This window comes from Varanus komodoensis, unplaced genomic scaffold (genome assembly GCF_004798865.1).
Source record: "Varanus komodoensis strain SLA01 unplaced genomic scaffold, ASM479886v1 scaffold9, whole genome shotgun sequence".
In the NCBI taxonomy this organism is placed as follows: Eukaryota; Metazoa; Chordata; class Lepidosauria; order Squamata; family Varanidae; genus Varanus; species Varanus komodoensis.
Genome location: NW_025336598.1, coordinates 2,865,194 through 2,882,403, shown reverse-complemented (window position 1 = coordinate 2,882,403; position 17,210 = coordinate 2,865,194). Strand labels below are relative to the sequence as shown.

Genomic DNA, 17,210 nt, shown 5'->3' with positions numbered 1-17,210 from the left:
GTCTCCTGGGATAGGTTTCTGGAAGATAAGCGAGTTGAGGAGGGGTGGATAGCACTCAAAAGGGAGGTTTTGGAGGTGCAAGCCTTGACGATACCTCTAGTCAGTAAGGTGGGGAGGCGGAGGAGAGTGCCGCCATGGATGCAAAAGGAGGTGGTTAAAGGGATTAGACGAAAGAGGATTAGACTATTTTGCCTCTGTGTTCTCCCCAGAGCAGGACAGGGGATATCCGCATAGGAGATTAGATGAGGCTGGGGACTTAGGGGCACAGATTAGTCACCCCCCCTTGAAGTTGAGGGGCTCCTCAGGGCATTGGACATTACAAAGGTGCCAGGCCCTCCCGAGAGTACTTAGAGAGATGGCAGGGGTTCTCTCACGCCCACTGGCCTCCATTTTTGAGACCTCGTGGAGAATAGGTGAAGTTCCAGAGGACTGGAGGGTGGCATCAGTGGTCGCAATTTTCAGTAAGGGTAGTAGAAAGGACATGGGGAATTATAGACCGGTTAGCTTTACGTCCATTGTAGGAAAAACAATGGAAAGGCTCATAATAGAGAGAGATCTAGTGATGCTAGATAGGGAAGGGAGGCTGACAGCCCCACAACACAGCTTCCGCAAAAACAGGTCCTGCCAGACAAACCTTGTGGAATTCTATGACAAGGTTTTGAGATGGCTAGATGGAGGGGATGCAGTGGATGTGGTATACCTGGATTTCAGCAAAGCCTTTGACAAAGTTCCCCATGCTATCTGGGTGGAGAAACTGAGGAGTTTTGGGATACACCAAAGCACTGTCCGGTGGATTAGGGCATGGTTGACTGACTGAAAGCAGAAGGTAAACATTAGCGGGGAATCATCGGGATGGCGGCCAGTAACAAGCGGGGTCCTCCGAGGCTATGTCCTGGGGTCGATCCTGTTTAATCTTTTCATTAACGACATGGAAGAAGGTGTGAACAGTCTGCTGATCAAATTCGCAGACACTAAAACTGGAGCAGTGGCCACAACTGAGGGGCAGGTACTCCAGATCCAAAAGGATCTGGACAGACTATGGAAGTGGGCAGGAGACAACAGGATGGCGTTCAATGTGGATAAGTGCAAGGTCTTGCACTTGGGGCATAGGAATAGTTGTCATAAGTACAGGTTAGGTGACAAGTGACTGGAGAGCAGGACTTGTGAAAGGGACCTCGGGGTACTGGTGGACTGCAGGCTAAACATGAGTCAGCTGTGTGATGTGGTCAAGAGGGCAAACGCCACCCTTGGTTGCATAGCCAGAAGTGTGGCTTCTACATCAAGAGAGGTATTACTACCACTCTATACGACTCAGGTGCGCCCGCAACTGGAGTATTGTGCTCAGTTTTGGGCCCCTCATTACAGAAGGGATATAGCCAGGTTGGAGTCAGTGCAGCGTAGGGCCACAAGGTTGGTGGCCAGTTTGCAGGGGATGCCGTATGAGGTGAGACTGAGGGAAATGGGTCTCTTCAGCCTGGAGAAGAGGAGACTCAGAGGGGATATGTTGGCAACATACAGGCATGTGAGGGGATGTCACATGGAGATGGGTAGAGACCTGTTCTCCCCTGCAGAGGAAGGCAGGACACGCTCCAATTGAGCAAAGCTCAGGGAGCCAAGGTTCCATTTGGATGCTAGGAAGCACTTCCTGACAGTTAGGACCCCGAGGGTGTGGAATGGGTTTCCACGACAGGTCGTTGAGGCCCCATCGGTGCGGGTGTTCAAGGATAGGCTGGACGTGCACATGGTGGGCATGTCATGAGTGTAGCTGGCTGGTGCCGGAGATCAGACTAGATGGCCCGGGAGACCCCTTCTGACTCGCTCTGTTTCTATGTTTCTAAGTTTCTATGTTTTTCCATATGCATCTCATAATACTCTAAGATGTCCAAGATAGTTCTCATATTATTCCTCATTTGTTTTTTAGGTAAAAAACCATTTTGATCTGAATGAATAAAGTCTGTTAAATACTTCTTCAATCTTTCTGCCATTATGGAGGCAAAAATTTTGTAATCCACATTTAATAGTGGTATAGGTCTGTAGTTTTGAATCTGCGTCAAGTCCGTGTCTTCTTTCAGTATTAATGTAATATTTGCCTCTGTCCATGTATTTGGTATTTTAGCATCTAGCAATGCTGCATTACATATATCCTTAACAAGCGCAGCAAAATTCCTTCAAAGGATTTATAAAACTCTGCTGGTATCCTGTCCGGGCCTGGAGTTTTATCATTCTTTTGTCTCTTAATTGCCTCTATTGCTTCTTTGATTGTTACTTCTTGATTCAATACTTTTTGGTATTTCTCTGGTAACTTTGGCAGGTCTCCCTTTTGGATATATTCATTTACTTTCTCAGTTGGAATCTCATCATTCTGGTACAACTTTGCAAAAAAATCTTCTGCTATTTTCTTAATATGTATACTTTGTACTTGCAGTCGTTCTTCTTCATCCTTCAGTTTACGTATTAGTCTCTTCTCTCTTTCCTTTTTCACTTTATAAGATAACCAGCTCCCTGGTTTGTTAGCATTTTTGAAGAAGTTCTGTTTGGTCAATTTCATTTGCTTAGTACGTTCGTTTGTGTCCAGGAGGTTCAGTTTATGTTTTAGAATATTCATTTGTACCTTAAGGTTGTTTTTGGATGGATCTTCCTGTAGTTCTTGTTCACATTTCGTCAGTTCCTCTACTATTTTAGATCATTCCTGCTTTTTCCTTTTATTTATTTTTGCTGAATATGTTATTATCCGCCCTCTGACATAGGCTTTGGCTGTATCCCAGACATTTTGCAAAGAGGTTTCTTCAGTTTTATTTATTTGAAAGAATATTTGCATTTCCTTATTTAGCTCTTCTATGAATTTTTTATCCTTTAATAAGGCTTTGTTTAACCTCCATCTGGGCGTTTTTACTGTCCCTTTCAGTGTCATAGTTACAGGGTTATGATCTGCCCAGACGTTTGCCTCTATTTCAGCTTCTAGCAGGTCTGGTACTAAGTCTGGGGTTATCCAAACCATACCAATTCTAGACCACGACCTTTGTCTATTTAAATAGAAAGTATATTTAGCAGAGGTTGGGTTTTTCTGTCTCCAGACATCTATCAATCTGAATTCTTCAATCATATCAGAACAAGACTTTGGAAGTATCCTCCTGCCCTTTCTGCCCTTAATCTCACTCTTATGGTCCATTTTCTTGTCCGCAATTGGATTAAAGTCTCCCATTACACACATGGTCTGGTAGTCCAATTGTGAGAGTAAAGCATGTAGTTTTTGGTAGAACATTTCCTGATGGTCATTTGGGGCATAGATCGCCACTAACAGCACCTTTTTAAGTTTCATTGTGATTTCAACCGTCAGAATCCTACCATCCTCATCAGCTAATATATGTTTAGGGTCTAATTTTTCCTTGATGTATAATGCTAAACCTCTTTTCTTTTGGAAAGCGGAAGATATAAATAGCTTTCCAAACTTTAAACATTCCAAATGCTTACTATGTTGTTTCTTAATATGTGTTTCTTGTAGGCAAATTATATCTAATTTCCGTTTGTGAAGTTGAGAGAGAATCCTTCTCCTCTTAGCAGGTCCGTTTAGTCCATTTACTTTTAAAGAGAGCAGTTCAATTCTTCCTTCCATTTTGAAATCCATATTTAAAGGATATATATTTATCTACTTACGCTTCGCCTTTACACTTCTACCTTTTTTTCTTTGGTTCCAGTGTCTGTTCCTCTTGTAAGTCTGTATTCGCTATTTCGCCTTCTTCAGAATGGTATGCTGCTAATTCCACTGGTTCAGCAACTTTCCCTCCTTCTTTTGGAACATCCAATTCTTCCTCTTCAAGTGTGCTTCTGAATTTTTCATAAAACTCTTGTGCCTTGAAGATTTGAGTCCAGCTTACATCTTGTAGAGTTCTAGGTGAAAAATATTCGTTCTGGCGTTAGCCCGCTAAACATGATCTCTTTCTTAATCAGTTTCGTGGTAAGGAATAAGTATTTCTTTCATCCTTCTCTAATCCTCCATGGTATTTGTTTCAAAACAGTCACCTCATGATGATCATCAGCCTTTAAAAGTTTATCATGTACAGCCCTCAAAACATTATCTCTACTGCCTTGAGCATTCTCAAGGAAAGATCGGGCATGTATGTTGCAAATAATAAATTATCAACCATTCTGAAGCGAAATTCTGCAGCTCTAGGCAGAATTTCTTGTTCAAGTGCCCTCTCCAGAGGAGGGTGCCTGGTACATCGCAGCCCTGAGCCTGGTCTTTCTTGAAAGAGAATTGAAAGAGGACCAGAGGAGTTTCTTGCTAGGTGTTCTTCTCCTCATGGCAGTAACTCTTGGTCTCATCCACAGATCCTGGTGGAAGAAAAGCACCTGGAACAAAGCAGTACTCTTTGGGTATGGGAGAAGTGGATGAGGAAGTATTTCGCTGCTTCCCACCACATTAATCTTCAAATGTTGCACTTCCAATCTATTGCCCCTCTCCTGCTCTATAGGAAATGGGAACTGCACAATCCTGATGCACTGGTTCTGCTGCCATCATTGCCTACAGGGCTGTCCAAATGTTTCTCTGTGCTTCTCTTCCGTGGGATTGTAGGCCCTCCAGCTTCATCTCTTTTTTTACCTTTCTGCTTTTGAATCCTGGTAGAAATGTTTGTAAAGTTTTCTGGAGATTTTCATTCATGAGGGACTGATATTGTTTGGGTATTGTTAACTTTTAAAAAATGCCTGCCAGAAAAGTAGTCAGCAATGTTAAGTAGAAATATTAGCTATCAGGCACTTCAGAGAGCTTTTGCCACCCATGGAAGCCTGCAAATTGGTGGAGGATGCCCTTTGTACTATTAAGCAGGCTCTGCCAGCTTGCAGCTGTGCTGTATGCAAAGTGACCCCTCTTAAAATTATTTATTTATATTTATAGCCCACCTATAATTGCCGAGACCTTCCTGCTATTTTTCCAAGGAGGTAATTACTGAGAGTTTCACTTTAGTTTCTATAAAATGAAAGAAACAGGAAGATACTTGGAGAACTGCATGTGATTTTTTCACATAAAACAGATGCCATTTTTTCTTTGTCAGAAAGAGAGGAACTTAATAAAAAATATTTTTTCTTGAAAAATCCTTTCCCCAGTAGATATGTGCAATGAAACATAAGTGCAGAAACAGATGAGAGACCATGGTAGTCTCATCTGCATGTTTGGCTCTCATACTTTCTTCAGAGCACTTTCACGTGAGTAGTATGTGCAGTGAGTAAACAGGAGAGAACTGGAGCAAAGGCCACTGGAGGAAGAGAAAGAAGCTTCTTCCTCTCAGTCCCCTTTGTTCTTGTCCCAGCACCTTGTCTGATGGCTTGCCTTCTTCCTCAAGCTTCTCTTACATGCCACATTGTGAACTCACCTAGGCTTCTGCAGACACACTGCTCTCTTCACCAACCAGCAAGTTCCATTCTTCACCCTGGTGTTTTCATTTCTAGCTGATGCAAGGCCTGCTTATGGCCTTTTTGGCAACATTTCTCATCTTCTTGCATTTCTCCTTACACATTCTTTTCGGAATTGACCTTTTGAAAGCCAGTGTGGTGGAGTTTTTAATCATGGACACCTGGCTAAAATTTTCCCACTTATCCATGAATCTCACTGAACTAGTTGCTCTCAGCCTAATTTACCTCACAGGATTGGGGGTTTTTTTAAACGATTTTTATTAAGATTTTTAAACTACTACTAAAAACATCAGTCGTCAAATGCATTGGACGTACTGGGTCAGCCTCCTACTATGTATTTTTTAACATTCTATAGTCATAATCAAATCCATTTATAACAACTTAAAGACATATTTAAATCTAAGCCAAGTCCCGTTTCTCCAGCCAATAATAAAAAAGTTCCCAAGTTTGATAGAAGTCAGTATCTTCTTTCTCCTTCAGTGATAAAGTTAATCTATCCATTTCTACACAGTCCAGAATCTTTCTTAGGATCAGTTCGTCAGTGGGTAATTCCTCACTTTTCCAGTGTTGAGCGAATGCAATCCTCGCCACAGTGATTACATGTAACAACAGATACATTCCTTGTTTGTTAATATCTTCTGGTATAATGCCTAATAGGAAAAGTTCAGGTTTAAAAGCTAAAGGTTTTTGTAGCATTCCCTCAAGCCATTTATGTATTTTAATCCAGTACTTTTTCACATTGTCACAAGTCCACCACATATGATAAAAGGTACCCAATTTATGTTTACATTTCCAACATCTATTTGACATATTTGGAAACATCTTAGCTAATTGATTATTAGTTTGGCATTATAGCTAAACCTAGTGGACATAACAAACTAGCCAACAACTCTTAAAACAAGCCATGATTTGTGGGTGTTTCAAATGTCACAATAAGCAGCATTGGTAAGTATAATTATGTTGAACTGGCTAGTTAACAAGACTGGTAACCACCCTGTGATCATTCGAACTTGGTTGGTGTCACTTTAAGACTCAAAGTGCTATATAATGGCAAATGCAATCAGCATATTATGATTGTTAGAATGAGTCCAACTGCTTGCTTCCACATGTGGTCACCCTTTGCAGCTTAGCAAAGGCAACTTGACAGGCTAGCTCATATAGATATTACGTTACATGTATGTCCCACCTTCTTTCCTCCTGTAAGGAATTCAAGGCAGCTTCTATAGCTCCATTTTATCCTCACAACAACTTGTGAGGGAGGTTGGGCCAAGACTCTGAGAATGGGCCAAAGTCATGCAGGAAGCCCATTTGCTGGGTAGGGCCAGAACCCAGCTCCCCTTGGTCTCCAGTCCAGCACTCTCACCACCATACCACACTGCCTTTCAGGAAAATTTCCTTAAATGGAGGTCATAACTGATAAAAACTGGTACCACTCTTCATCTTATCTGAAAGGCTGAGAAGTGACTTAAGGCCAAAAACTACTTATGAATAATTCCCATCATTATTTTTCCCTGAATTTAAACTCAAGTCCATTACTGGTCATCTTGGTTAGATGTAGAAAAAATAGCCATATGAATACTACTTTTATGAAGATCTTTTAAAAAAACCCCAGTACCAATCACACTAGCATTGGTTTTGTTTGTAAACCTCTCTAGTTTTATGCAAATGACTTGGCATAATTATCTTTCTACACAGTGGAGAAAATTCTTTCTCCTAGGTCTGTTGATGTGTCTCAAAAACACAGCTTAGTAGTCTCTGATAACAAAAGCCAAAATTGTCCAAAAAGAATTAAAAATATTATGCTTTAGGACCATTGAGTATTTTTCTAAGAGATGGTCAAGGTGGTGTGCTATTTTTGAATAATATATTTAATTTAGTTAATTTAACATTGACTGGTAACTAGCTTCAGTGGTTTATGTCATGCAAATCTAGACTACTTCCTTCAGGATATCTTGTTCTTCCCCAGAAAGCCACCCTGACAGCCTACAGCTTGTTGAAAGGATTGTTGGACCAAGGATGCATTGCTGTATCATCAAAACTTGGCACACTGATCCCAAGCACCATATTGAAGCAGCTAACCCCGGGTTACCACCTATTCCTTGTTTAATTTGCACTTTTATATGTGTAAAATGCCTTTGGTATTTTTTTAAATTGCTCAGTAGTTCATAGTTGCACAAGTAGACAGCTCTGTGCAAAATGTGAAGCCTTTCCTGGTCAATGCCCTTGTAAGTACCTGCTGACAAAGTCTGACTTCAAATAGGTTGCTCTCCATTCACTTGACAGCTATCAAGTGATGAGGTATCAACTGCACAGCTGAGAACAGTTCTTTGCTTTCAGATGGGGGAGGTGATTATATTACTCCAGGGGTCCTCAAACTTTTTAAACAGGGGGCCAGTTCACTGTCCTTCAGACTGTTGGGAGGCCGGACTATATTTTGAAAAAAATATGAATGAATTCTTATGCACACTGCAAATTAAAAATTAATTAAAATTAAAATAAATGTAAAAATTAATTAAATTTTAAAAAAGTAATTAAAAATTAAAAAAATGTTTGCTCTGCTTACTCAGGCTGCAGCAGAAGCCCAAGATGAGGTGGGGAAGACCATGTCCATATTCAAGGGACATAGCTACAATGTCCGCAATCATGCTTGTGGCGGGGGAGAGATGGACTCAATTGTGCTGGGGGTGAAGATAGACGTGATCACACTTCTGCAGGGAAGGCAGATGTGATCGTGGCCACCCCCCCCCCCCCCCCCGTGAGCATGCCCGTCTCTCCCCCCCAAGCATGCCCCCACCGAGCATGCCCGATCGTGCCCGTCTTCCCTGCGTGAGCATGACTGCAATCGCTGCCTTCTCCCCACTGAATATGCCTGCACCAGCTCAGAGTTTTTGGACTCTCTTGGAGATCGTTTTCTCTGAGCAAGTCCAAAAGGTCTGAGGCGAACTGGATAAATAAGCATGGTGGGCTGTATCTGGCCCGTGGGCAATCGTTTGCGGGTCCATGTATTACTCCATCCACAGCACAATCCTCTACATTTTAAGTTTGGATATGACATTTTCTACCCTTTCCTGAGCCTTTGCATGCTCAGAAAAGTGGTAAAGTGGAGCTCACTCTATTTGCAGGAGTGTTAACTTTTGGCAATTTAAAAAGCCTTTCTTTTAAAAAGGGGGTCTTGACAGGTTGGTTAAAAAAAAAAAATCTGGAACCATGAAATGTGATGGTTGTTGTAGTTTTTTAACAAGGGATGGTGAAGCAGAGACACACATTCAAATGTTTCTCTTGGGCACCACTGGAGGAGCAGATTGTGAAAAGTAATTTCAAAAAGTGGGAGGGAGAAGAAAAAAGGGTGAGCAGGGTGGAGAAGAAAGCCACAGGAGGGCAAAAGTGGTATGTCATGCAAAAACCTGAGATACCTACAGGAAGTCCAAGTGGGAAGGAAAGGTAGGGAGTCAGATTGTTTACCATATAATGTACATTGTAGGTTATGTAACCTAAGTGCAGGGTGGTTTGACCATCGTGTGTAATCTCCCATTGAATCAAGCAGAGATGAAATTAAGAGGCAGCAAATAGTTGACCAGTGGAGATGGTAAGAAAATTGCACTGACCTATGCCCCCTTCTCATGAGCATTATCACTCCCATCAGCCTTTCACTCCCATCTTCCCCATGAAAAATGGTGACCTTGTCAGGGCAGGGTTCCCTCTCTGGGGATGACTTTCCACAACTAGGGTGCCAAAACAGAAAAGGCCCTCTTCTTAGTAGCCTGCTGTCTAACTTCATAGTAACCACCTTTTTCCACCTGGAGGAGAACTCCTGAAAATTCATTTGGCCCCAAAACTGACCACTTTACTGCCCTACTGCTTTGCCCTGAATTACTAATACATTTACTACATTTCTGTACCACTGAATAGCTGGAGCTTTCTGGGTAGCTCAGAAAACAAGAGTTATCATCATACCAACTTTGCTGTTAGAAGCAATGATTCTTAGTTACCTTGTAAAAAAAATTCTTCTAAAATGCAGGATATATAACTGTTCATTAACTAACTCAGTTCAGTGCATTGTTTCCTTCCACCTAACCTCAAACCAAGTGAACATCTGAAAATGTGCAAATAACATTCATAGCCTAGCTTTAAGACACACAACTGTGACAAAATAGCTGCACTGTGTCTCCTATACTTTGAAATAAATCCAATAATAAGAGCTGTAGAGCCATGATCATCCTTGTTAATTTGTCGAAACTTCATCTTGTTCCTTAGCAGGTAAGTTTGGTGATAGATGTTTCTGCTGCTCAAAACAATGGGGAGAATGCTGCTTTTTTGCTCTTTGTCTTCAGTTTTGACCTTTTGTCTTCAGTTTTGACCATTGTTTTCAGTTTTGACCTTTAAGTCAATGGGAGTGTTGAAGGTTGTTTGAGAAACCTTGTGTCAAATGTGTGCATAAAGAGGATTGAAGTTTAAACCATTAAGAGATGTATGTCTCTGTGATTTCAATTCAGTCAGAATCCAGTGTACTTAAGAATGCAAACCATCAGTAGGTAATGATCCTGAATTCACTTTGGAATAAGGCTGGGGTGAGCTGCTTGTAGCCTTCCAGATGTTTTGATCTCCAGCTGTAACAGCGACACCCAAACTTTCCACAATTTTACAGACTGAAGTTGGAACTGTGCAGTCTTGTGTTATAACAGACTTCTTTTTCCAGCTTGGGTTGTCACATTGTATTCTACAACAGCTGGTCTTGTTTACATTTCTGAAGTGTGTTAATTCTTCATGATCACTATAATTAACACCAACTTCAACATGCAATACAATGCATTTTTATTTTTAATTAAATTTGGGATTTTTGTTCATCAATGCAACTTTGGATGAGTGATAAGGAAGGATGGAAACCATTTCTGACTTTGTGTGTAGAGTATGCTCCTTTGCACTATAATCAAGAGAGTGAGAATCCAACAACACATCTCAGACACTCAATCCTTAGTGAGCTGGGGGGCAAGGAGGGGAGCTGCAATCTAAGGAACTGTACTGCATATGATCACACACTTAGAAGGTATTTTCAGCTTCTTCCCATTAGAACATGTTGGAACAAGCAGTTGCTAGAGAGTTAGAAGATAAGGACCATCTCTGTTAGATATGAGTGGCGGAAATAAATGAATTTGTACTCAAAATCAGGATGCCTAAGGAATTGTAGAAGACTGCTTCTCTATCAAATGGAAATACTAATATATGCTGGAAATAGTGCCCAGCTATCAGTTGATGGATTTACACATCAGTACTATATATGTTTGTTCAAGATATAACTCCCATAGAACTCACTTTCAACAATAGAGTTTTATAGCTAGTACCAACCCTAGGATCACACAAACCAAATCAATCAGCAACCTCAGGTGGAAGATACTTGGCAATAAGATACTGGAGGACAGAACTGAAGTAATAGTCAGTGTTTATTGAGCCTTAGCAGGTGGAACACTTGTCCTGGACTATCCCTTGCTGCAGCCCAAGAGCATTAAACAATATAAACAGTATCAGTGCCAGCCCAGGGCATTTTGCTAGTTAAAATGGAGCAGCAATTAGTACTCCTCACCTTCTTAAATCGAGGTGCAGGATATCTAAAGCCAAGCAAGTTATTTTAGCACAGTGAACAGAAAATTCCACAAGCATGTCTCCCCATTTTAGACAGTAAAAATACAGTTTGCTGTATTTTGTAACAGTTTGCTGCCTTTTCCTGAAAACAGAGAAACATTTGCTGCCTAGGACAACTGTTTCAGTCTGTCAAATGGCCTTGGGCTGCATTGTGATAGAAATTAGGGCACTTCCAGTCAGAGGGCTCCTAGAACTTCTAGTCAGAAAGCATTGAGCAGCTTACTGTTCCTTTGGAAACAGAGGAATTAGAAGTGGTGGGGAAAATACATGGGAGAGTTAGAGGAGATGTCTTGGCAGGATGACAGAGGCTTGAATTAAGGTACTGATATTATACTTGTAAGTAAGATACATTAATAGTATCCTGTACCATTGCTTTCAAAGTGCTGTTGTAAGGGTTTCTAAGTCTCAGGGCTTTGTCCTCCTTCTGAAGATCTTCTGAGGCAGGACATCTCAGGGTGACATGCATGTATCCAAAGGAGAGCAGCCATTTCTGCTTGAATGGTTTGCTCTTAGCTCTTATGTCCCCCTGTTTTCAAGCCTTGCCCACTGTGCCTTGGAGTCTGAGCTTCCCCACGCCAGGAAACAAGTCATGTCTCTTGGCTCACAGTGAGATACAAACAGCAGAAGGGGCACTGCTCCTCATTGCCTGCATAAAACCTTGGGCTGGCTTTGATTTTCCCACTTGACTGAAGTGTTAAAGGGTTTGGGGGAATTTCTCATTTTATAATTTCTGATAATTAATAAAAAGGATTCCTAGAAAAGGTTAATAAAGAATGTTATATTTACAGGTGAAACATGAATTTGGCCAATTTTTCCAGTATGGAAGAAATCCCTTTGGAAGATGTGGACAGAACCAGTATGGAATACAGAGTACTTATGGCCTATGTCCAGTGCCGACTGTCTGCTACTAAATATAGGCAACTCCTAGAAGGGGAAGTAAAAGGCCAGGAGGGATCAGCTGTAGGCAGAGAGGATGTGGAAGTGGCCAGCCCAGAAGGGTTGTCTTCTGAGGGTCATGAACAGCCTTCCAGAAGAGGGACCAGGAAGAAGAAGAAAAACAAGAAGAGGTCCAACTGGAAACACTTTCTGCTTCCTTCTTGTCTAAGGCCCCAAGCTGAAGGGAAACCCCAGAAGATAATTGCATCCAATGAAGATGCTGTAAATGGCCATGTACTAATGCCTCAGGGAGGGGTTGGAAGTGTGCCTGCATCTTTGCCAAATGTGCAAGGTAGGCTTGCTGTGAGCTTCTATACACACACACACACGCACACACACACGAAGTATAGTACATATAACTCAGCTCTGAGCTCAAAAAAGTCTTTCCACTAGGTGGTTTTCCCAACACATAAAATGATTTGGGAGGCTAAATCCGAAGAGACAGACAGATCAATTTGAAGGACAGACAAGGAAGTGAAAAACTTTTTGTTTCTATTGATTTGAACATGAGTGCTTCCAAACAAAAGGTTCCAAGAGCAGTTTAATACAGTGGTACCTCAGCTCATGAACTTAATCCATTCCACGACTCTGGTCACTACTCGAATTGGTCCTGAGCCAAGTCAAATTCCCCCATAAGGTTCAATGTAAATAAGGTTAATCCGTTCTGTAATTTTTTTTTTTTAATCACAGAGGAGACGGGTGTACTCACAGGTGCGATGGGGGGGGGGGGATGGGTGTGATCACAATCATCACCCAATGCGGAGTTTGCATCCTGAGTCAATTTTTTCCTGAAATTTCTGTTTGCAACCCGATTTGGTTGTGAACTGAGGCATTTGTGAGCTGAGGTACCACTGTATTTTTTTTCAGTTGGAAGCAAGCTTGGTAGTACATCTGACTTCACATTTTTGAAAGATACTGCACATTTTCAAAGTGTGTACTGCATTATGTTCCATCCACACTGCCCTTACCCTGCTCTGTCTTTCTAAAGGGGTGTGGTTCAGACATGTCCAGGTCTATCAACAAGCATTAGTCCTGCTAGCATATGGGCCTCTATCTATTGAGGCAGTTTGCTACCACATGCCGGGTGTAGGAAAGCAGTCGTTCTCAGGCTGTTTCCTTCATGCATGCCTGTGGGTTTCATAATGGTTTGTGGTTGGCAACCGAGCAGAGCAGGTGTCCCCAGCTTGGCACCCTCAGACAGCCACAAAACCTTTTTAGTTACTTTCTTCCCATTGTCAAAATATACACATGGATTTATATGTATATCTAGAGGAATGAACACAGAGGAAATGCATACACTTTTCTAGCAAGTATAAATAAGGGTCAAGAAAACTCAGTCATCGATCCAGATAAAAATTATTTGAAGGGGGTGTCCATTTGCCACCCATTTAAATATTGAAAGTGTTGTTAGGTCCTCAATCCATTTCATTCTAGGAGGTGAGCATTTATTTTCCAGTTTTGTGGCATTAGTCTTTTAGTTGTCAAAAGGGTGCAAAGAATCTATTTAAACTATTTGTCCATTTCCATGAAGTGGATAATTTTTTAAAACTCTGTACATCATTGAATATGAGGGTCTGTTCCAGTACAACGTGTATATAAAAAGAGGCAGCTACTGGATATTGCAATAGTATATATTTAGCAGAAGCGTTAGCTAAATTGCACTACCAGCAACCAACAGACAAATGGCAGATATATATTTATCTCCCTCTGTAATGTCTAGTAGAACCTACTAATGTTCTGTAATGATGAAACAATGTGTATATACCTGAACAGAGCATTAACTGGAAGATATCACTCTGTAAGTACCTTGAAGGCTGTCACAAAGAGAATGCCAGAGTGTAGGACATGGAATAATCAGCTGAAGTTGTGACAAACCAGATTCAGGCTAGAAATCAGGAAAAGTTCCCCACTGTCAGAGCAATACAGCAGTGGAACCAGCTGCCTAGAGAGGTTGTGGGCTCCCACACTAGAGACATTCAGAAATAAACCGGGCAGTCACCGGAGAGGAGGTGTAAATTGGTAACCTTGCAACAGCAGGCGGTTGGACCCAATGGCCTTCTTGGCCCTTTCCAACTCTACTATTCTATGATTCTACTGGAATTGTCTCACTTTGCTTTTATTTTAATAGATGATTCAGACATCACTGTTGTGGCAGACAGACTTGCTGAAATAGTTGATAATTCTAAGTTCTACCTTGAAAGAACAGGCAAGAGATTATTGGAATGTACTGTAAGTCTTGAAGAAGATGGTGGAGGTGCCAGCAAAATTGTATATGAAGGAAGTGATGGAAAAGGTATCTTCTTTAGTAGCTTAATGGCTTTCTGTACTTTATTGCTGTGTGTGTGTGTGTGTTTGTGTGTGTGTAACTTTTGTCTTCAGGGAACCACATAGATTTCTCTACCAAGGAGCTGCTGTGCATTTCTGACACAGTCCCGTGAGTTGCAGAAGATTCCAGTATACGTTCTAGAGCACATTTGGGTGAGCTACGTCAGGCTACTTGGGCATCAATGATGTTCTGTACCAAAGAGTACCTTGGAATGTGACCAACATTAAAAGGTACTGTGAGTATGTGCTTTTGAATGTGACCAAGATTCACTGCAGTTGTATGATGGGAAGATCTATGATCAAGCATTTTTCATTGAAGTTTTTCTGCTGTTACTAAACTGGTAACTGTAAACACCTGAGAATCTGCCCATGGATTCACAGGACAGTATTGACAATCTAGTATTAGAAATCAGTTTTTTAAAGAAATGGGGGCAAATTTTCAAAGAATGAGTCTTTATAAGATAGTGCAGGAAAAAAGAGTGCTTGTTCTGTGTTTTCTTTCTATCTGTCAGATGTTCCCTTTCTGCATAATGCTCAGCAATAAGTTCAACAGAAGTGGACTGCATTTATCAGTGGTTGCCAAGCTGGCTGTAACTGCACAGGAAAGCCAATGTGGCACTGTGAGACCACCGTGAAAATGCCATCATGGTGCGCTGCCAAGGTTGGATAAATGCAAGGCCAGGAACTTTAGGGCCAAGACAGAAAGCACTATAAGGCCACTATAAGCACCTATTGTGCATCCACTGTTCTGATATTCTTTGCAGTTTGGAGTAGGCTGGTTCCTTGTGGTTGGCACAGTTTGGAACTATATTATGCAGTTGCTGTAAGCAGGACCCACTTAAGGCATTCTGATACGCAAGTCAGAAAATCTGGATGTGCCATCCCACTAATCCGTTCCCCCAGTGTTAATAAAGTTTGCAAAAAGAGAATGGGTGCAATTGTTAATACACAGATATATAAGAACACTGTGTGAGAGAATTGTTTCTCAAGAGAGTTTCTTAAGGATCATGCCAGTTTCCTGGAAATTACTCTTGTTCTTCGTCGTGGCCTCTGTGCATCACACATATGGGTGCTGTGCCTGCGCAGTGTCTGTAGCCGGGAAGATTCAAAAGTTTTGGAACTCCACACCCCTCCCCACCATAGTATAAAAAGGTAGCGTGCCCGCCATTTCCCCAGTCTTTTTGCGACCACAGTTTGCTGTGCCTCGAGCCTTTTGTCCCTTGCCATAGATATACTTGCTGTTGTTCTAAGCCTTTCTATTGTTCTCTTTCTCTCTCGTTAGATCCCTTGTTAAGATCTCCCTTCCAAGTTACATTCCCTCCCCCATTAGAAGTTCTTTCTAAATCCCCTTTCCCAACCTCCCCAAAAATACACACAAAAAAATCTATCGTTACTCTTTTTGCTGTACTTTGCTATCTTCTTTTTTCCATCGACGGCTCAGCGTGTGGCTTTCCACAAATATTCCCAGTGCGGGGCCAAGATACCCCCACTGACTTTGCCAGAGGCTCAATGCTCCTCTCCTTGCAAACAAAAGGATGAGAGGAAACATCAGCTAGGATAACTCCTCGGTCCATGAGAAGGCCAAGAAAGACGGGGGGACAAGTTGGCCCATAAGTTGAAGAAGGCCAACCAGCCGCAGCATCAAGACTCGGGATCGTCTGCTCTGTCAGTCCCGACCACGGCATCAATGCCAACACAGACCAGCCCTAGCCTTCAGCTGGTCATGCAGCTGACCCCACCAGAGTCCCCTCAGCGGATTGCTACCTCAGCCCTGTCTTCACCAGACCGTCAGGAGGCAGCCTTACCGGGATCCATTTCTGATGAAGAGATCCGGGACTCTCCTCAGATGGCCCCTCCAATGGCATGCTTGCTGACTTCGCAGCTTTCACCTGAGGTTTCCCTGAAGGCCCCGTCTCAGCAGGTGCATCAGCAGCAGTGTGTGATCTTCCGGAGACTGGGTGCAGATGCCCTACAGATTCTCCCATTGGGAGCCTTGAATGACTACCCACCCTACGGGTACTACCCATCCGTGCATCAGCACTGTTCCATCTTGTCCCCGATACTGAGGGAGGCTCCCTCGACGTCAGTGGCTGTCCAACCCAGGTGTCCTTCCTTGTCGGCCAACTCCTATCCCAGTCCTCCATTCCAGTAAGACTCAGATTCGGAGGACTCGGATGCAGTGTCGATTTCACTGGATGCGGTGATTACAATGCAAGGCCCTAACTTGCCTGAGGAGTCATACTCAACATTTGGGAAACTGATGGCGTGATTGGCTAGGTCACTGGAGATCGAAGCTCAGCACCGCTTCAATCCCAGTACCGACAACTTCCACAACATTGTGAAGAAGAAACAATCTGCTGCCATCATCCTGCTGCTGATAACAACCCTGCGTCAAGCTGTGATGGAGTCTTGGCGGTTTCCTAACCAGCTGCAACCCACTTCACGACGATATGAGTCGATGTACAGAGATTGGGAGCAGGATATTCCATTTCTCCTGTGTCATCCTAAACCCAACTCTATCATTGTGGAGTTGTCTCAGGGCTGCGAGACCAGGGAGCACGCCACTCCTCTAGACAAGAAAGGGCAAAAGGTTGACACGATGGCTCACTGTATCTACACCGCCACAGGTCTCGGCCTCCGTATCTGCAGCTATGAGGCGACGCTGGCAAGATATCAATACTTTTTGAAGCAGAAGCTGGAGAACATCACGGTGTCACTTCTGAAGCAGCAGAAAGACCTGGCCTGCATGTTTACTCGAGAGGCGATGCAGGGGGCCATTCCACAACTTTCTACGGTGATGCATCATGTCGGCTGCAACTTGAGAGCCCTCATTGGTACTGTAGCCCTCTGTTGCCATGCCTGTCTCAGGAACGGCAACTTTCCGGATGAGACCAAGAGAAGGA

At 42.6% G+C, this 17,210-nt stretch overlaps 1 protein-coding gene across 1 annotated transcript in view; it reads left to right on the top strand.

The window, feature by feature from the left end:
* Positions 1-17,210, top strand: part of BCL2L14 (BCL2 like 14) — a 31,128-nt gene that overhangs the window by 5,033 nt on the left and 8,885 nt on the right. Inside the window, exons 2-3 of the mRNA XM_044418446.1 lie at positions 11,835-12,274; positions 14,111-14,275. Coding sequence (XP_044274381.1) covers positions 11,842-12,274; positions 14,111-14,275 — 598 coding nt within the window. The 5' untranslated portion in view covers positions 11,835-11,841. The remainder of the gene's footprint in view (positions 1-11,834; positions 12,275-14,110; positions 14,276-17,210) is intronic.